This window comes from Excalfactoria chinensis, chromosome 14, assembly GCF_039878825.1.
Source record: "Excalfactoria chinensis isolate bCotChi1 chromosome 14, bCotChi1.hap2, whole genome shotgun sequence".
NCBI lineage: Eukaryota > Metazoa > Chordata > Aves > Galliformes > Phasianidae > Excalfactoria > Excalfactoria chinensis.
This window is the reverse complement of record NC_092838.1, coordinates 11,699,325-11,720,614: the sequence shown is the minus strand read 5'-3', so window position 1 is coordinate 11,720,614 and position 21,290 is coordinate 11,699,325. Positions and strand designations below refer to the sequence as shown.

Below are 21,290 nucleotides of genomic sequence, written 5' to 3'. Positions count from 1 at the left end.
TGTAGGTTGAGCAGGGAGAGCTACTCTGTGTTGAGGAGAGGTGGAATTTAACCACCTTGTGACCAGAGAGTGCCTGTCCTGAGAGCGGAGCTGCAGCAAGTCCAGTGTGAGGAGCTCTGTCTGGGGGGGAGATCCTGTTAGGATCATATGCAGCCCTGATTGCTCTGCATCGGGGTGAAAACAAAATCATTCGGGTTTATCATATTAGGACTCACTGATATTTCGGGACAAGGATTCAATTGTCATATAATGGAGAGAAGGAAGGGAAGGAGATGTGAACCTGGCACTTGCTTTTCTTCTCATTAAGCTTTCCCTCTGTCCACGGCCCCATTTCAGTGTATTCAGTGGCGAATACCTCAGGAAACAAGGCCCTGCAAAAGCAGGTTTTTAGGAATAAAAAAAGTTGGATGACATTTGATGTGATGTCTTGAGATTAATCTTACTGAGTATGACAGCGTGCAAAGCAGAAAATAGGCAGCTGCTCTGATCAATTGTCAAGGGGTGGGAACGGCCATTTCCCTGGTATGTGCCTGTGCAGCATGGCTCTGTGCTCTGTGCATGGGGACTGCGTGAAAACAAGCCCCACTATCACATCACTGCTTAGGGCTCCAGCTAACACATCATCCCCAGGCTTCATCCAAATTCAGGGTCTTTATGATGGGTTCTGGCACAACTTGGGACGTTCCCCCAGGGCCTGGGGTTTGTCAGGTGCGCTCAGTGATGCTGCACCCTTCTGTCTGAGCTAATCCTGCGGCTACGGTGGAGTTGTGGGAGCACCGTGATTGCACGGCTGCACGGTGCCTGTTCTGAACATCCTTCCAGGCAAATCATCTCCCACATCTTCTTCAGGCCTCACGGCCTCAAACGAAGCAGAATAGTTGCAAAATATTCACTTGATCTCTGGTGCAAATCTTTTTTTTCCCTTGGTTGTAATCGATGATACCAGATTTATATGGCTCCTGTCATTAGTATTCCCAATTGGCTCGATCTGCAATTTATTTCATGCTGTAAAAATGCTACGAATTTTCTACTGATTAACAGCAGCAGTTGGGCGTGTTTTGGGACTTATCAGTGCGGGTATTTTAGGGTGGGCACGGAGTCTTTTGTCTTTGAATTAAAATGAGTCTAGACAGGTTTGTTGTTTTTTTTTTTTAACACAAATTTAGCAAAATGAAGATACTTTCTAGGTAGTAATTAAATTCCTTTGGTGACATGGAGTCTATTACGCACAAGGCTTTGGGATAATGAATGTATTTATTTCCAGGAAAACGACAGCCTTTTCCTTGCCATTTGTAGGACTCGGCATATAAATAATGCAGGCCATGCTGCGCTGCTTTTCAGTTCTTCCTAGGAAATTATGCCATTAGTAATGCCACAGTTCTTTCAGGCACACACAGACACAGCAGGTAAAGAGAATATTCATGTGATGAACAGTGACAGGAGCAGCATCAGCCAATACACCACACGGCAAAGAGCAGCTCAGGCAATGAAATTGTTTGCAGTAATTACAGCATGGAATGAGACTGTTGTTTAACTTAACACCGCGGTAGTCAAACCGTGATCCATCAAAGAGGGCTCTGAATTTATGGCCGAGGTTTAAGATTCAGAGGTGCAAAATGAAGTGAAGGGAAATGGAGAGCTCTGCAGCTTTGTGTGCCACTCCAAACTTCCACTTCCAATAACAGCCCTGGTGAAAATAAAACTTCATTTGAACAATTGGAGAACGACAAGGTCCCCATAAACTCCGCACAGGCTTGTTTTTGTTTGAGAGCACACGTTGCTATTTGAAATGTGCAATGCAGACGTTAAAATGTCTCTGCTGCAAAACTGGTGGTTGCTCCCATTGTGTTGAGGCAGCAGAGATCAGGCTGTGTGTAAAGGCCCCTTTTCTCAGCGAGGTAGGAGTGTTTGGTGTGATAGGTAAATTTACCATCTACTCATTGTAGGCATTCCTTGTGCTTAAACGGAGCTTTAGTACATGTTGCAAATGGAAATTGAGAACATTATGAGCCTGGAAAGAGTTTATCTAACTATTTATGGGCTGGAAGTGACTCTGTTATTTTTAGTGAAATAACATTACAGTAATGGGTGCATTTCTACAGGAGCAGAACATCCTCCTGTCACGTGGCACTGCTGCACGGAGCGACTCTCAGGTCTGATTTCCAACCTTCATGTCTGCAGGCTCAGCATCCATGGAGAAGTGGAATCTCCACTTCTGCCTGGATAATTGCAGATCAATGAGCTGCAGCTCAGAGCTAGACTTTGGTCTTCCTACAGCATCTCTGTGTGCCTTTGTGCTTTACTTCTCCTCTCCAGCTATGTTCTGAGGACAGCGAGCTTTGGCCAGCTGGGAGCCCTGGTTTGGAAGGGATGCATGGCTACTCCTGGCAATCCACGTTAGGTTTTTCCATCCTTAAAATACAGTGGCCACATGGAGTGCATGCATTTGTTTGCCCCAAGGTTTTGGAATGGATTAATTTCCAGAGCTGGGGTTTAGCTGTAGTTGGTACAAAGGAACTTTGTACAGGAGTGAGTTCAGCCAAACACAAGGCTCTTGGATGTAAAGTTTTTGTTGGACCTGTCAGAACAGTTCAAAAAGCCAAAAGAATTTATTGTCCTAGGAAAAAGGGCCTCTATCTGCTTTCTACCCTTTCTTTTCATGACAAACATCAACAGTTTCTCTCAATTGCTCTTTGATATGGCTTCAGAAAAAAGAAAGATCACAAACATTAGAGACACAGATGTAAAGCAACACGTCATTAACATGAGTGACTATCCCTTCTTTCTAATATGAAACGCATGGAAAACCATTAAAACTTATGAAATAGTAAGGCAGAAGCAAATAATTTAGTAATGTCACCTATTTGGAAATGCACGTTGTGCATGAATAAGCAGACGTATCAGCAGGGACTCTGCAGCCATCTAGCAAGTAAGTTGTTTTGCAGTTGCCATCTGACCTGCAGATAAGCGGAAACAGTGTCTTCATTAAACTTACAAAACTGCACATTAATCATTAGCAAAATCAACACTACAAGATGTGGGGGAAGCTTTGCTGTGGCTCAGGGAGCACTGAGTATGTACCTCATGGCAGGACTGAACTGTTACGGTCATATCCGATTTTGGCATGAAGGTTGGCATGAAGGTTTGAGCCGCAGTGCTTGTGTGCCCGCTATGGAGGAAATCCAATGTAGAGTATCATTTCTAGGCTTACTCTATGCTGGGAAAGAAAAGCTGTAACTGTAAATATGTCCTCAAAGGCCTGCCTTCACAAGAGGTTTCCAATGAAGATAATTTAGAGGGGAGGAACTGGGCTGATGCTGCACTAAATGCTCCACTGCTTCTCATCCTTTCCAGCAAGCTGTGAAGCAATCTGTACAACTGCAGAGCTTTTGGAAAGCACTTTTTCCAGCTCTGCCTGAGACTGCTTAGGTCTAATCTGGTCTGTACAGGTTACTCCAGTGCCTTCCAATAGCACAGAGACAGAAGATTAATGTGTCAGGTGTGGTTTGTTCTCTTTTCCTCTTGCCCTCCTCAGGGTGTAAAAGATTAAGAACAATCGAGTGCTTGTTTTTTATAGGCCTTTCCCAAAGTGTCTTGTTTCATCTCCAGTGCTCACAATGCTCCGTATTCTGTTCCCTGCTAGAGGAGGGATGACTGGTGGGGCAGGAGCTGGTGATGCCCCAAGATCTGCAGGGAGTTCATCTCGTCCTCTTGGACCACACAGCTGTTATGGAGGTGAAATCTCCAATGTGAAGGCTGTCACTGATAGGATGGGATGGCTCCAGTGTGTGCAGTGCTGGAAATCAAAGGTCAAAGCATTAGTTTGTAAGCACAACTAAATAACTCTGTCCTATGCATAGAATAGAGAAAGGAAAACTTGATCCTGCATTCCTTCCTTTGGTTATTTTGCTGGTAGGTGAGCAAACCCACTTTGTTATTTTCTCTGTTAACCTCTTCTGCTTGTTTCAACCAAGAAGCTGATTCAGTCCAAAAGTAGTTTGACTGTCTGTAACTAATCCTGTAACACCTCCCTAATGTTCATATTGCTGTTGAGCATTTCGGTAGATAAAGTCTTTGCCTGTGAGCTGCGTGGAAAATAGTGTGTCCAGGCAAAGAATACAGCTTTCATTCCTATCAATATTTTGATAAAATGAAGATCTTCACTCAACTTTACTGGAATTTACTCAGGCATTTGGTAATAGCAGCCTATTGGCCACAGCTGGCAAGGGAATTTCAAGGATCTATACTGAAGTACAAGAAGGTCTGCACATTCTTTTTTATCCATTATCTGAGTCCTGAAGGTGTCAAATGTGCAGCATGTTTTGTACAGAGTCAAGACTCCAATGTTAATTTAAGATGCTATGCAGTACTCTTGCTTAATCCTACTTCTGCCTTCATATTAGTAAGAGCTATGGAAGATGCCAAGGACGTCTTTACACTAAACACGAACGGCAAATGTTACGTCTTCTTCCCCTCACATTCAGGCACAGACAAGAGTGGGGAATTTACTATCATAGCTGCCTTGTTTGGGTTGTTCCCTTCATTCTGCATCAGACCCACACTCCTCTGGAGTCACTGAGAGCTTTTCCCATGGCTTTACTGGCCTTTGAATTTCAGCATGGGTAGGCTGGCTCCCATGGCTCTGCATTTCCTGATCCAGGTCACTGTAACCACAGTCTGAGACCTTTCACTAAGTAGAAGGAAAGTTGGATCAGACCCAGGGTACTGAAGTACTAAAGGAAAGAAACAGTGAGGTTCAGTGGTTAAGTCTTGGGATCACTTTGCTACACCATATACCTGTCCTCACGGTTCACATTAAAAGGTAGGAAAACAGTGAAATACAAGGTCCCTTGCCTTTGGAAAAACATTGTCCTCTCTTTGAAACCAGGCTCCCACAAAACTCATGTGAGTTGAGCACATATATCTATCAGACTGTACAGGAGATAAGCTTCATATTTTGTTGACATTTAAACACAGTTAAAAATTCAAGGCGAAGCAGCCAGACATGCACAATTGGAGAAAAGCAGCTGCATGTTGTAAATTAGGTCCATAAAAAAGTTGGCAGTGGTGACATCTCACACAATGTTTTACTGCACATCTTTTGCAGGACTTTCCTCCCCACTCATCCTCTGCTCTTCTCATCTTTCCTACAGTGTTTTCCTGGATTCTACTTTCATTACCAACCCTTGCATGCTCTATCACAACATCTTCTTATCTTACTGAACAACCTAAATGTGGCTAGGCTCCTAGGTTTATATTAGGCTAAACTAATCTCCCTTCCAGGGACAGGGAATCCACAACCACAATACTTAGCCCTTTTTAAATCTTGCATCTACTGTCCTTGCAATGAATGCAAAACCTTCAGCTTCAGGTTTTCAGGTTTTTTAATGCTCTCTCTTTAGCCAGGATGAAATCAGGGGCTGTGGCTGCATGGGCAGCAGTGCTGCTCTGCTTCTCTCACTCCACTGCAGCCTCCAGCACTGGGCCCATGCAGAGGCCAGGAGGTTAAGATGCTCCTTCCCTGTGCAAAGGCATGAGAGGGAGGAGATGCTAACACAGCTTGATTTTTCCCCTGGAGTAGCACAGGGACTCCCTGGGGGCTGCAGAGTATTAACCCACTCCTAGTCCAGACATTTAACAAGCTGGAAGGACCCTGATGTGTAATTTCCAATCTAATGTGTGAGTCATGCAGTGCCCCTAATATAAAACATGGATTAGCACTGAGAGTTTCCAGCTTCAAAGAGGAGATGTTTAGAGGAAAGTGAGATCTTTTCATAATTTCATAAGGCAAAACAACTGATCTCTGAAATAGATCTCCCATCCCATCGTATATCATTAGGGACATGGCTTAGTGGGCGTGTTGGGGATGGGTTGATGGAAGGACATCCTAGTGGTCTTTTCCAGCTATGGAATCCTATGATTTATGCAATATATATAAACAACTAAGGCAGAGAGGAACATGTTCATGACGCATCTATGAAACCAGCCTCAGAAATGTGCTGCCCAGTTCCTTGACGTGGCAGTGGGATGGAGCTGGTGCCAGTGAGCAACATGAGTCTGGGCCCATCCTACACAGGGAAACAGTGAGCAGCAAAGTGCTCTTCTGTATTCCTTGTTCAGGCGAATTTATTTGGGGGAAGAAAATGCATTTAAAAAAAAAAAATTGAAGAAAGAGTATTTAAAAAAAGAAAGAAAGAAAAATAAAGTGTTACTTATGAAGCTCCTTAGGGAATAAAATAAGTTCAGTGGTCCTCACAGAGATTGTGGTTGCTGATGGGAGGAGTAGTAATGAGAAAGGAGTAAAAACTGGGAGGAAAGAAAGAAGAGGGAGGTGGAATAGTTTCCTTTACTGGGGCAATGAAATACCTCACCATATCAAAGCAATTCCCTTTTCTTTTGTAACCACAAAGTAGTCTGAAACAGTCAATTACATCTTCTTTCCAGCTCAGAGAGGCACATCACCCTTTGCCACACATTAAGGAATGTTAATAGCCGCAGTAACGAGTTCAGGGGTGCATGTGCTTTATTGGGAAATCACACCTCCGAGGAATTAGAAACACTCAGCCCTGGGGAGCGATTAGCTCACAGTAACCACATGCCTGCTATCCTCTGTGGCATAATTATTCTTGGAATTCGGGACTGAAACACGATGGAAAAGCAAAACTTGCAGTTCTCTGACGGAATAACCAAGCACACGGATGTGGCACAGCGTCCTCAGGTGCTCTGTGCTGTTCTGACACTGCTCTGTTTGCCTCAGGGGGGAGAGCAGCATGCAGACCTGGAGAGCCGCAGCTGGCAGCAGCTGGGCAGTGCAGTGCTTGCTCCACAAATGGGGATTTTATGCTGTCTTTTTTTAATCTTTCAGTTCACACTTGCGGATTTTTGACAATATCGATTTATCTGCGAAATCTTAGGAGCCTGATTCAGTGTAAAGCAACATCCCATAGTGAATACAAGCCAAAAGCACTTGGCGTCTGCACGGGGAGGAGGGGAGCGAGGATGGAGTGATGTGAGTTACAGTTCTTTGGGGTCTGTGAGGAAATGGAACTCCCCTGTACGAATGCAGATGTACAGGTCACCCATGCCATCAAACTGGAACTTCATGGCTACAGCCCTGAGTGTCCTTTTATTTATTCCTACATAAAAGGATGGCCTCATTGTATGGCTAATTGAGAAGTGTCATCACATTGGGTTTTGTCCCATTATACCACCTTAAGAGCTGTAAACGTCTCATTGGAGAGAGAGAGGAGATTCCAGCTGAATTACAGTCTTCCCATGGCTTCCCAATCCATCAGTATTTGGTTCACTCAACTTCTCCTTGGACTAAATGGAAATTGTTGGCTCAGTCTTGCAGTGCTTTGGATGGCGCTGTTATTTGGTTATAGGTTATATCAACCTGAGAGGTGACCTCTGGGTGCCACTAAAGCCCATGGCCAAAGCTGATCTGTACTTCTGGTGCAATTACATGCTTTTCCCAAAGTACTCATTGTCAGGGGTGGAAGAAAAAGGAGAAAACAGCCCTGAATCTGGAAGCAAAGGGGGAGAGCTGCTCCTGGGATCCCGCTCATCACTGCCTTGTTCTTGCAAAGTGCTGAGCACAAAAGAGCTCCAAGGAAGTATTAAGTCTGCGCCTGACTGTCAAGGACAGCATAGTTCACTGACTATATGCATGCCCAAAGTTAAGCATGTGCTTAATGAGGCTAGAGTGCTTTGCTTAGGGCAGAGCTGAATCCTTAATAGCTCCATGTTTTGCAGCTTTTGCTGAAAAAATGGGGCTGCTGTTTTCTTGCTTCCTGAGATATTTTGAAGAGGAGCTTACTAGAAATGAGTAAAAGTGACGTACAGAATGTTACGTATCAATGTATCAGCTTCAGAGTAATTAATTTTCCAACTCTCTGTGAACCCTGAGGTTTCAATGGCATTTACATCCTGTGCAGAAAAAGAAAAGAGAAAAAAAAATCCAAGAAATTTGAGCTCCGCGATGCTTCTGATACACTTAATGTTATTGTTCCTTTAAATCCCTGCCTTTAATGACCGCAGACATCTTTAAAATCCTTCTCAGGGCAGAAGAAATGCTTCAGACTTCTAATTTCATGCCGGTTTTTCCTCCCGCGCTCTAAAAATGTTCGATATTGTAAAACCTTCTCTGCAGAAAACACTGTGCAGCTTTTCTCCTGAGGAGAGGCTGGCAGTACCTGGGCTCACACTGAGCCCTGCTTGCACTGAGTGCCTTTTCAGAAATAGTTTCTGCAGCTGGATCGTTTTTCGCGTCTGCAATTTATGGCCAGCAGGCAGTGTAAGGCTGAGCCTCCGAGGGATAAATCAAGGGGGAAGATGACAGATTTCATGGGCTTGGCATGGCAAAAATGCTCACACCGCTCATCCAGGAGCACAGGCAAATCCAGATTGGAAAGGCTGGGCAGAAAACAGCCACAGCGGTACAGAGGTAATGAAGAGACCTTAAAGAACAGCACAAACTATCACCGCAGCTCTTCATTAATTATCTCTCTTGCTTATTTAATCGCTGTGAGTCTTTTCTTCCCTGCTGTGGCAACAGCATTGACCGTGTTAATGTTGGTGCTGGGGCCTGGTCTCTGGTGCTGTTGAGTACCTCTTCATCTTTCAGCTCCTGTACATTGAGGCAAGTTTCTATCTCAGGGATGAATCAAACCTTATTTCTGCATTAAGTACTTTATTTTTTCTTTTATCTGCAGAGTGAATTAGTGACAGGAGCTTCCCAGAACTTTCTGTTCTCTGCACACTGTGACTCATTTGTTTTTCTGTACAAGCCTTGCATTTTTTGGATGGGAATAAAAACATCCTAGGCATTGTGCCCCATCATTTAGCCACCGGGACAGTGACATCTGTTCATTCTCCATCCCACATCCCGTCTCCACATCAGCATCCCCCAAAAAAAGGGAGATGAAGGGGAATTGCAGCGAGTCCCACATATTTGCACACCTGCAGTTTCTGCTTCTGTGTCAGCTCCTGTGCTATCAGTGGAGCGGAACAGATTCTATACCTGCACGGACAGCAGGCTTCTTTAAATCAAGGTGTGTGGAGACACGAGCTTCTAATTTTGGAAGCACACATTTCAGCCCCTGAAGCAGCCACATGTACAGCATTGATATGTACAGCAGAAGCAGCTTTGCACATGGCTTCCAGAAGCAGTCATGAAAAGCATGAGGGAAGGTCTGCACTTACCCTGGTGTTCAGTGATGCTCCGATTCGATTATAACTGAGACCACACTATCCCATAAAATGAGAGGAGCTAGAAAAACTCATCTAATTTTAAGTCTTTTAAACTTGCATGCTTGCACAGTGCCTGCATTTTGAGATATCTGGGGGGCAAGGGGGAAATATAAGCAAGTATTACAGAGAAAGATCCTGCCTGTCTGATCTCAATGCATCCTGTACCCCAATGGAGGTAGAAGGCAGTGGTGAAAGTGTTGGGCAATACATAAAGTATACCTGTGTGCATTTGCCTGGAGTTTGGTAGTGCTGGAGTTCTGCTCTCATGTTACCTGCTTTGTAACAGCATTTTACCTGGCTTTCTTTCCAGACATCTTCTAACTACACAATAATAATAATTAATTATAACAGTTAATAATAGTAATAAAGAGCTGTGAATCAGATATCCCCTCTAGCTGAGGAAGGGGAAAGGGACTGCTGCCTGCTGCACCAAACAGTGCAGCATCCTGACAAACATGCTTTCACCAGTGATATTTTTCCATTTGCTTCTCCCACGACAGGCAGCCACTCACTGGGCAGCACTGGAGGTAATATTCAGAACTGCTGAAAGAAGTTTTCCTGGTTGATCAAACTCAGTGTGTATTTTATAGTGATCAAAGATTCTCTGCATGTTGAACGTATCCTAAAGCATAAGAGAATGAATGAAAAAAGATAGTTGTTCTCCTGAGCTGGTAGACAGTGAAATGATGATTGGTGAGATAATGCCTTGACTCTACTGTCAGCACAATGTCAGTAAAGGTGATGGTATAGAGAGGGTGCCTTTTGAGACATTAGTACCAAATCCAGATCTCTAGAAGGAACAGAAAAGCCCCAGGGTGGAGGAAAATGTCTGGTTTTATTGTATTTTTTATCTTTATTGGAGAATAAAGAAATCTTTCGTAATCTCAGATCCTTCTAGTTACTTTGATTATTCATTCCTTCGCATCCTATCTGCCTGTGTAGTCAGGAGGGGCAGCTTGTGTTTTGCTCAGGTGGAAATCTGCTGTGTATCTCACAAGTGATATATTCTCATGTACAGCCTGGCAGGAGCCTTTTCCTGACGATGCTTTGAGCCAGGTTGCAGTTTTGCAAACCCTTTTCCCAAACTCCTTGATCTGTGTCAAGGAATCAGAGGTTGCTTCCTTGTCTACTAGAAACAGTGCTGGTTTTGAGAGGAAAGGCAAAAGTCAGTATTTCAAGGCCTTGGTTTGGAGAGAACTGTAATGGATTAGAAATAGATGAATGGTTCATCATTCCCTAAAGAAGGGGTCTCTGAGCAGAGGGATATAAAGGCATTTAGGTGTGGTTCCTGGGTCTCAGCTTTGGGATGTGCTTTTCAGGAATGGGAGCCAGTCACTATGGCAAATCTCTTACATGTATTCATTCCTCAGGAAGGCACTCAGTTATGCTGCAGCAAGTCCGATGCGATGGCTTTGCTTTGGTCGTGGGGCAAGGAGGGGAAGACGGAGAGGAAGTGTGCAAGAAGAGAGGCCAGCATGTGGGGACAAGGAGGAGAGGGCAGTAGCCATGGGACAGGGAAGGGGATGTTTTGAAGACCGCGTTACAGCAATGCCTGTCAAGAATGGTTTGGGTCAGGCTGATCTCGCCTTGGGGCCAGGGGTTGGGGTAGGTGACCTCCTGAGCCTTTTTCCTTTGTCTTTGCAATCGGAAATGGAAAAAAACTTCTTCAGTATGCTGATTCCCTGAGGATTTTCTTTCTCTCCTCCCCCCAGTACCCTCCTGTGCCAGGTAAAGAGATGCTCATACATACAAATGCTCTTTTTGAAGCTCATTGTTATGCACTGTCTTAGAAGTTTGCCAGTTCTCTGGCTCTGACTGGTCCTTGAGCATGTGCTGCTGTCAAGCTCTCCTTGTCTTCTCTGGAGAAAAGCACTCCGGGGCTGGCATGCAATAGCATCATCTCAGTATTTATCCTTTTGGCGGTTTGCTAATTATTCCTATTCCTAGCACATCCCTCTGCGAATTTCTGTCTTTCTGCCACAGTAAATACTCTCTCGTTTTTCTAGCTGCAGAAGTGCTAGCTTAAATGGGAGAAACCTAAATATTCTGCAGAGGCCCATATTGTTGTTTGGATGAGAGCAATGACATGGGCCAAACATCTTTCCTGTATCACTTAAAACTCATGTCTTTGCATTCCTGGATTGGCCACTCATTTTCTGGACCATATTCTGCTCTTGTAAACAGCTCATATCGTTCCTGGGAGTGCTTTTTGCAGCAGAGCACTTTGATAAAGCCAAAACCATCAGCTGCCAAGACTCCATAAGGAGTCGGAAACAGGCACCAGATAGCTCTGCTACTGTAGATGTAACTGCATTAGCAGTGTCATTTATCTTCCTAAGGACTTATTAAACTACTAAAATGTATTCTAAAATTAAGTGGCATTTTTTCCACCTGTTCTAACTGGTGCCAAATGCATGGAAAGCTCTCCCTGGTGATAGGACTTTGCATGCAAAACCTAAGTGTGCTCCTTAGCACTGCAGAAGCCTCAGAGACATTGTTCTGTTTCTCTCTTCATTTTTTTCCACGGGCTGCCTCCTTCAGTTAGAATAATACGCCTTAGATTATCTCAGGGCACTCTGGATCCCAGTGCTGCACAATCCAATTTGACACAAGGGTTGCGGGGGGGGGGAGAAAATCCTGCAAGCAGACACCAGACTCTCAGTCTGTGTTTTCCATACTACAAAGAAGTTCCTAGGCTGCGGATTTACCTGCCTGTCTGCGCCAGAAGGGCTTTCTGGACTTGGTGGAGCATCTGTGGTTACATCAATTGATTACTGGTGTAAAAGCAACGCCAAAGACCCACACGGTGCTTCTGAACACAAGAAGTCCCTGGTTCTTCCTGGGTTAGCCCCTGTGCTAACTGTATTTTATCATTTAGATAATACTGGATATTAACTGTCAAGCCTTCAATTTGGCTCCACAGCAGGTAGTTATGCACCTTAACAGGAATAGAGGAAAGCAGCTTTCCATGGGAGAGTAGAGACCTGTAACTGTGGGTAGACCCGGCTAATCTCCAGTTCTCTTTTCCCATAACCACATTGCTCTCTTAGCAATGTTAGCTTTATCCCTGCCAATGCACTTACTGTGCCTCCTTCCCCACTTACGTTCTTGCTGCATTTTGCAGCTGCCAGATTTCCCCAGAAGGATCAGGGTCTCTGTCTTCCAAAACAACCCAAGCTGACCCCTCTCTGCTGCAGACCCGAGATCCCTAATCATCCGTAATCCCTTTTGCTGATTCCCCTGATTACATGTGGGAGTAGGAGCACAGCCTTGTTAGGAGGAGCTGTTTTGCAGTCATCAGTGTGTCCTTTGATTAGCTGAGCTACGCGCCTTTGAGACCAAGGTGTCCTGAAATACCTTGGACTGGGGCACAGGAAGACAGTGTGTCTGTCAGAATAGCAATTGAGTCAGATTGGGCTGTTTGCCCTAGTTTCTGGCTTTCTGGATGCTGCACAGATAATAGGATCCCTCCAGTGCAGAGGAAGTCTGGCACTGAGGGAAGATTCTTTCGAGCAATGCGTGGCCCTCGCGGGGATTAAACCTGGTAATTTAGGCAGGTGCACGCAGGAGATCCTGGAAGCTAAACAGAGATTTCCATGCTAAAGGTATCCTAATAGTGCTTCCTGAAATGTCACAGAGCCTGCAGCCTCAGCGTGCTGATGAGCTTTGTAAAAAAAACAACTAACAAGAATCCAAGAAATGAATAATACTGAGTTTGGGCAAAGTTGGCCAACAATGGCTTGCAGAAACATAGAATAAAAAACTTGGGGCTCTGCAGTTACACCCGCACACACATCACTGTGTTGGCTTATCCAGAAACTCCTGAGCACCACAACAGGTCCCAGCCACGGTCAGAGTGAGCTGACCCAATTTACTCACGACCGCGTCCATTTAGCACAGTACCTCTGTTGCTTCTGTTCTCAGGCATGACTTGCTCTTCCAGCTGCAAGCTCAGACAGTTCCATCTGATCGTGCAGATGTGTTCTTATCCTGTTTAAAATCCTTCCTTACTTCCTGTGATTTCTCCAAGTTGGGAAATTTTCATGGGCTTTGCTTTCCCCTTAGTTCTTATTCCTCCCCTATGAGCGTTACCGGGGCTGATTTGTCTTTTCCTCATGCAGTAATTGGTCTGGTGCCACTGTGTAATTTTTAACTGTGTGCAGCACCAACAGACCTCCATCTGTCTCTCCTCCAGAGCTTCCCAGCCTGCCGTTAGCAATATCTGCCAAATCCTCCTCCAAAGAGAGGATCACCAGATTCCAACTGTTTGCAAAATAAGAGCCGCAGCCAGAAGCGCTCTCCCACTGTTGCCAATGTGTGCAGGACTGAGTCCTGCATGCTCTGGGGTTTGCTGTCCATCAGACACAAGCATTGTGTGAGCGTCTGGTGTATTGGTCTGTGTGCTCAAATACTTTGCTGCACGTGTCCTTTTATTAGGCAGCAGCCTTCAATAACCACCGGGTGATAAAATAACAGAGAGGGGTTTCTGGCTTGGGATTGTCTTTAGGTTGTTGGTTGTTTTTTTTTTTCCTTAAAATGCAGCTCTGATTTAAAACATGCTGTGGGATGGATCAGCTCCAGTGTTGTTTTATAAGATATTTTAATTGACTCTGGCTCAGAGCGCACGCTCCTTTCCCAGCCTTTTCAGTAGAGACTGAGGCTGTTGTGCTAGAGTAACCGAGTAACTGCTGTGCTTGCTGACTGCCCCACCTGTGTTACTGACAGCAGGCTTTGCTTCATAGAGTCCTCAAATTTCCCACTGCTCCCTACACACATCAGGTGTGCAAGGCCAAAGACTGTGTGTACATGTAAGGAGATTATTAAAAGAACTAACAGCAAACTGGGTGCTGATTAGACTGCACACATTAAACCGATCGAGTTATCAAATATAATAAAATCATTTACAAATTTACTTAAACAAAACAATCAAGGTTATGGTTATGATGTAGGTATCCTTTTAACACTACAGGAGCCATTCCTAATGGTCCACTGACTCCATCAGTTCAGCACTGCATTAGACCTTTCAAATGCAGTACTGTACTGAAGGCAATGGTCATCACACATGCTGGCATCTGCTGGTGGTTTAGCAGCTCTTTAGGAGCTGCTGCAGACATCAAATTAATGATAATTTGTTTGAATAGAACTGTAGCCTGCTTAGGTTAGATCCAAAGAGCAAGATTCTCCTTCTTTTAAGTGGAATATTGCATCCTGTTATGCAAAGGGATTTCTCAAGGTTATTTCAGAGAGTTTCACTCCAGTCTTCATTCAGAAGTACCCAGCACTGCCCAGAAACAGCAAAGTGGGTGCCATGCCTGTGGGCACAGCCCGTGGTGACTGTGATGAACAGTGGTGAGTGTTCATCTGTTCATGACGAGAGTGAAACACCCGAAGCACTGAAGGAACATACAACTTTGTTACATGTTCTTTAGTCAGGCTTAAAAGAAACACAGTATTTCCATTGTTTAGATTGCACTGCCAATTGGGTATCCGTTTTTGAAAGTTTTAGGGACAGTCAAGTTCATGATTTTCTAGGAGGGTTTGCCCATGCCACCATTCAATAACACACTATGACAGAAGTACATACAAACAAGCAGAAGCCTGCAGGAGAGCTGTACTTACTTGAAAGCAAATAATATCTCCAACCATTGCCAGGGGTGGCAGGGAACAAAGAGGAAAATGAAATGAGAGAGACCAGAGCATCCTGGTTGTGATGTTCCAACTGCCCAGCGCATTGGGGGCCATCGTGGGGCGGTGGGAAGAGCTGTGCTTGCAAGATTCAGATTGACCCTTTCTTTTAAGTCTCATTTTCCAGAGCAAGATTTTCTTGTAAAGAAACAGCCATGACATGTTTAAAGTCGTTTGGAGATAAAAAGCAGATGGCATTGATTAGCTAATTAATAATATTTTCTGCCTCTTTATCAGCTGTGCTGATATGTGTAAAGTTTGCAGAGGCTTAGGATGAGTCTTTTTTTACTCTGGTTTGTTGAAGCAATTGACTGTTTTAAAATCTGGAAGGGAGGGAAAGTTATATACAGACTCATAATTTCTGCCTAACAGAAATATCATAACCTTTTTCTTTGCATTTATTTTTAAGGCTCATTTCTTCATTTTTGGGGGGAATATATCCAGGAAGCCTGCAGCTCTCCTAGCTTTCACCTTCCTTACTCAGCACCCAATGTGACTTGCCTCAGGTTTTGGACCCTCTGTTTCCCTCCTTGTACACGCTATCCTTTCTCTTTCCACGTATGGTGAAGACAAAGCACAATATTATTTTCTACTTTCTGACCTTCTGCCCCTCTGACTTCCTGTTATACTGGACCCACCAAATACCTGGATGTTCTCTCTGTGATGGCAATAGTTCAGCACTTACCATGGAATCCTAGAATCATGTTGCGGCTTGGGTTGGAAGGCTTAAAGGTCATCTGGTTCCAGCGCTCTGCTGTAGGCTGGGATATCATGGTCTTTGTGGAAGTGAGCACGTGTTTTAATGGCTGGTGTGTAGCACGGGTGATGCATGAGCTGTCAGCTGGCCACCTGGAACAGCACAGAATGAGAAAGTGCTTGGGAAAATTACACTTTCCTCTTCTAGGTAACTGTCCTCCCTTGCAGATGTTCTACAGAACAGCTTTGCAGTCCATATTTCATGTTTAAAACTTCAAATAGAATATGGTGCAGATTTTGGTGGGGCCCTGATATTGTATTGGTCAACTGCATGTGTTGCTCTCCATCCAAAAGCCATCAGGACTGGAAATTGCCTAAAATGAGGCAGATTTGCTCCTGTCATGCAGAGCTTTCTGTTTGCCACGGAGTTCGGTGTTCAATCTTTAGCCTTTCTCTTTCCATCAGAATGACATTTTTTATTGTTTCTTATGCTGAGGAAACAACAAATTCTGCATCTTCTTAGGAACATGGGCTTGTTAATGTTCTTTGAAACATGACATGTGTCGTGGCCGTCAAACTGCAATGATCCCATTTCTTCTGAAATGAGAAAAACATGTCACTTTTGGCTCCAAGAAATACAAAGGGAGAGTCATATTTTAGATAGGAGCTGCACGGCTCCCAGAGATGAAAGAAAAAATGTTATTACTTTTGGAAATTTCATAATTACGGTTAATGATAATTTAATGAAATGGCATTGTCTTCACTGCTATCACTAATGAAATGTTTGAGAGTGATAAAATAGATCTTGTTAAATAGAGCGAGAGCCTTGAGTGGAGGAGCTTGTATGACAGCAGCCTGTGTGCACGAGTCTTGGAATCCTATTTTTTGTTACAGTAATTTAAAACAGAACTTGAAATGAAGGCTACGTGACAAATAGTGCACACATGAAGTATTTAAAGGCCTTCCAGTAAGCAAACAACACTGAACCCCTGAACAACACGCTGATGTCTGAGTGCTGCTCCTTAGGAATGCTAACCCTTCATTAAAACACTTCCCTTGTTTTTCTTTGCAGGCAAACCAGAGAACAAGAAACCCCACCTGATTTTTTTTATTTCTCAGACTATGAAAGACATAATGCAGAAATAGCAGCATTTCATTTGGACAGGCAAGTAAAATGGATTTGTATTAAAAGAAAAAGTGGGAATATTGCAGTAAGTTTATGCACTTGCCCAGCTCTGTAACTGAATTACTTTTTAAAAGGGGGAACATGGAACAAAAGTGGGCAAAAGCCATGAAGAAAAGAAATAGGAGATAATGAAATGGTAGATTAATGATCAGGAAATGTGACTTGCTCTGGGAGTGAGAAACCGAGCAGTAATTTTCAAAAAGGAAGAGAAATGCTCCCAAAAGGAGGCTGAGAAAGTAATTTTCTTCGTGATCGCCAAGTGCTTGTGGGAGAAGCCATCTCCTGGGAGAGAGGTAGCATAAGCACAATGGGAATCTGGCTCACCCCAATCAGCTCCAGGATGGGCAAATCCAAGTGAGGCATGGGGAATCTCCTGAGTGTTCAGAGGAGAGTAACTGCCATAGGAAAGGAGTCCTGGTGTCACAGCCAGAAGCTAGGGCTATCCCATATCAGGAGGACAGAGAGGATGCTGATGGTCATCTCATGTTCCTGTTAGCTGAAAATGTCCTCGAAGCAGAAATAGTGTGGGCTGTGTTGGAAATGGACTGAGGACAGTCTCAGCCAGCCCACGTTAGGAGCAAGAATTAATTATTAACGAGGAATTAGTGACAAAAAGGCTACAAAGCATTGCATTTCACAGGCTGAGTTAGAACTGAAGCTTTTTTCACAGTCTGCAGTGCCAAGAAAGATCCTTGCAGAAGTCTGAAGCTTTGGGCCACAGATTGTTTAGAGGTGCATGGAGTATTGATGCCTTCTGGTTTGATGGTCAGGATGAGGGAACATGTATGTGGGTGGCACAGAGTAGACTGGCCATGCAGAGCCATCTTGGTCACATCCTTAAAGGGTCTTCTGTATTTTAATGTTGATCTTGGTGCTGATCCCCTCTGTTTTATATTTTATATTGCCATTTTAAGCAGATGGTGCTGTAGTAAAAGGCATTAATGGAGTTCCTGCAGGGAGTAATGCTAAACATCCACATGTTAAGCAGAAAAAGCAGTTGCTACCCAGTGTAGAAAATCCTATCAGTAGAGTGGACATAAAAATCCCACCTATGGGGAGGCTTTGTATGGAGACTTTGCTCTTTTACTGTGTCTAATGGCACTGCTTCATAGGGAGATTTTAATGACCCACTAAAGCTGGGGAGTTTGTGGTTGAGAAAGGCTCTTTCTCCAGGCTTTGCCTGTGGGAAACTGTTTAATTTCAGGGAGGTTGTTTGTATTGGTATGAGGGTACTGAAACAGGGAGGAGCTGAAGGAAATAAATGAAACAAATACGAAGACTGTCAGGAAAAAAAAAAAAAAGGAAAAAAAAGAAAAAAAAGACTACTTTACAGGTTTATTAGATGGTGTTCATGGAAGAAAGAGGCTGAAATCCCATTCATCCAGTCACTAAAACATTTGTGGGCAAAAAGCATGTTGTGACAACCCTGAATTGGCACCAGGTGGAAACCAAGTCCCTCCTGTCTCTTCTTTCTAGAATTTTATGTCACTGTTCTTTTTTTTCCCATGGGACATCATGTCTCCACACTGCTCTGTGTCTGCTCCATACTATGCAGGTGAGTCAGAGCTGATAATAGTCACGATGTATTTTGTAGCATAGTATCAGACAGATGATCAAGTTTAAAGCTGATGGGCTTTTCACTCCTTAGAGGCCCCAGATTAATGTGCCTTCAGAGTGTGATGAGCCTTCCTGAAACCTAACATAGTTGTGTTTTAATCCTTTACCTAAACTGCTTCTTCTCCTTTTCTCCCAGGATCCTGGACTTCCGTCGCGTCCCACCAGTTGCAGGTAGACTGGTTAACATGACAAGGGAGATACGAGATGTTACTCGCGACAAGAAGCTGTGGAGGACGTTTTTCATCTCACCAGGTAGTCCTGGAAACAACACTGTGTTCTTTCTATCCCGCTGAACACGTACTTAAGGGAGCAATGTGTAGATTGCTTAATTGCTCAGATATTTCTAATAGAACTGTCTTCTAGACCTTTGAATAAATATAAATGTGGAGACATAGCATACAAAGAAGACTTTATTGTTTTGAATTGAGTGCCTTTCCCCTTGACAAATTATCCACAGAGACAAGCTTTTATTTTCACAAAAGCAACGTGCTCAACGAATGTTTTACGCAGAGCAATTTCTAAAGCAATTTCTTCTGTTACTCTCAGTTTACCCAAAACCTTATTACTCAGCCCATTAGTTATTTAGACCCTTTTTTTCTAGTGCTGTGTGAGCTGTCACTTTTGGTGGTCATATGCATTTATTTCTTGTTTTTTACTGGAGGACCAAAGCCTCCTTTTCTCAGAGTCACATACCTTGGTTTTTATTACAAGAGGAGTCTGAAACAAAATGAAGCAGATGCGTAATGTATCCCGCTTCCAGCTCACATTCAGTGCTGTGCGGAGTCTAGAATAGAACTGATCTGAATTGGTCCCAGCCCTTGAACCTGCTTTGAGGACTGGCCCAGGCCCAGGCCAGTGGCCCTAGCCAAGGACAGAGCTCCACGGGGTGGGAGCTGTACAAATACGAGGTAAAAGCCCATCCTGCTCCCAGAATAAACAAAAATAGGTGAAGACAGTCAAACGGATCATCTGGGGTGTTAAAATGTTGAGGTTCAGGCTCTGAATTAAGGCATAAAAATACATGGTTAAATATGTTTGTGCAGAAAGAATATACAGGGAAATGCTTGATGTAGAACATCGAGCTGTGTCCACAGAGCTTAGCTCATATTAGTTCAGCTGTGTGCAAATGTGCATTCCTGAACTTGGGCTGTGGCTTGTGTAACAGGAAATCTGGAGTAAGAATCTCTAGGGCTCTCTCCTTCCCTCGGTGTGCGTGGACAGCAGGTGCTTAGCCCAGATCCCTGAAAGCAACACCCAAAGCCTTCAGCACAGATTCTCCCATGGCAGCATCGTGTTACTGCTGCTAGCTGGAAAGCAGAGCCTGCACTGCACAGCATTCTCTCTTAAAGTGTTTATCACACTGTTGTGAGCACCAATGAAGTCATTATTGTGGCTGTTATTTTTAGCTTAATATTTATATTTGGCTCTGCAGGATACGGTTGAGCAGACTGTTACTTATTCCAGTAACTATACTTGTGCAATACATTACACAATTACAAGATGTTTCACCTTCCCCATGTTATACGAGCCCAAGTTGTGCCCATATGACTGATGGTGTGCACAAATGTGGTCTGTAGGCACGCTGCAGGCGCCAGCCAGGCACTTGTCTCACTCCCTTTCTTCTAGCTCTCTCTGCCTACATATGTGTGTATATATATATATATATACATATATATATATATATTATTATTATTGTTTGATTTGTTTTCTGGCAAATAATTACCCATAAAAGATTACAAAAAATAATCTTAGAGCTGTTTGTGCACATAAAGATACTTTGGCTCATTTCAAATATAAGATGCTTTACTCACATTTTACGTATTCTGAATCTATATGCCATGTGCAAATCATGCCGGTTACTTGTCAGAGCTCTTCCTTGCAAAGCTTTTATTTAATTAGTAGGAGCCTCATTAACATATGCCCAGCCTCCATCTTGTATTTCATACTGACCTTAAAAGGCAGACATTAATTAATGCCTAATGAAAAAGTGATAAAAGTCCTAAATTAAGCAATTAGTTCTGTAGTGCTGCATGGATACTTGCAAGCATCAGTCTGCATGTGGCCATATGGCCACTAAGGCCCCTCTGGGACTGCCTGGTATCTCTGCATCCCCCTCCACAGAAGTGTCTGCTGACAATGGCTGCTCATGGGGATGTACTGCTTCTGCCAGCACTGTGTCCCTATCCATGCAACAAGCACTGAATGTAATTCATTATTTACAGAACTCTTCCCCTTGGGCTGGGAGGCCATCATTTGCAGTGAAAACCCTGCCTGGGTTTGTTATGAGCGCTGTGACTGCAGCCCAATACACAGTGTTTTTCCCTAGACCAGCATGAGGGATGTTAGAAGGGACCTTCCTGAATTTCCACACTTGTTCCAGCAGAAATGGAAATGGAGATCTGTTCCTTGCAGGCAGCTCAGGCAGATGCTGCTGCACAGCACGTGGTGTCCGTCTGTCCTTCCCTGCGAGCAGGCAGGGCTGGGGTCGGGCATTGCAATCGGCTGCATTCAGAGGGAAAGCAGATTGCAGAAAAGTGCTCTTTCAGGCAGTTTGGACTGAACATGAGAAATGGAATTAGGTCAGTAATTATTTAAATTAATTTTACATCCTTTGCAGTAGGGCAGACTGCAGTAGCCCTGCTACTCTTACAAATGAATGGTAATTTGCTAGGAAAAAAGAGTCATATTAATGATGTCAGCCTTCGTTTTGGAAGTAATTGAGGCAGCAGCTTAAAGAAATCAATGTTGCACAGCTAGTAAGCACTGTGTTTTTGTTCATATTAACCAATTCCAAGGGATTCTGGTGGCTTGTTTTTTTTCCTCTCAGCAAACAATAGCAATTCGGAATTAGCTA

The 21,290-nt window shown here is 43.8% G+C and overlaps 1 protein-coding gene across 1 annotated transcript in view; it reads left to right on the top strand.

Moving 5' to 3' along the window:
• The window catches only part of FAM20C (FAM20C golgi associated secretory pathway kinase), a 53,746-nt gene that overhangs the window by 24,076 nt on the left and 8,380 nt on the right, over positions 1 to 21,290 (top strand). The window contains exons 4-5 of the mRNA XM_072349486.1: positions 16,706 to 16,798; positions 18,573 to 18,688. Of these exons, the coding sequence (XP_072205587.1) occupies positions 16,706 to 16,798; positions 18,573 to 18,688 (209 nt within the window). The remainder of the gene's footprint in view (positions 1 to 16,705; positions 16,799 to 18,572; positions 18,689 to 21,290) is intronic.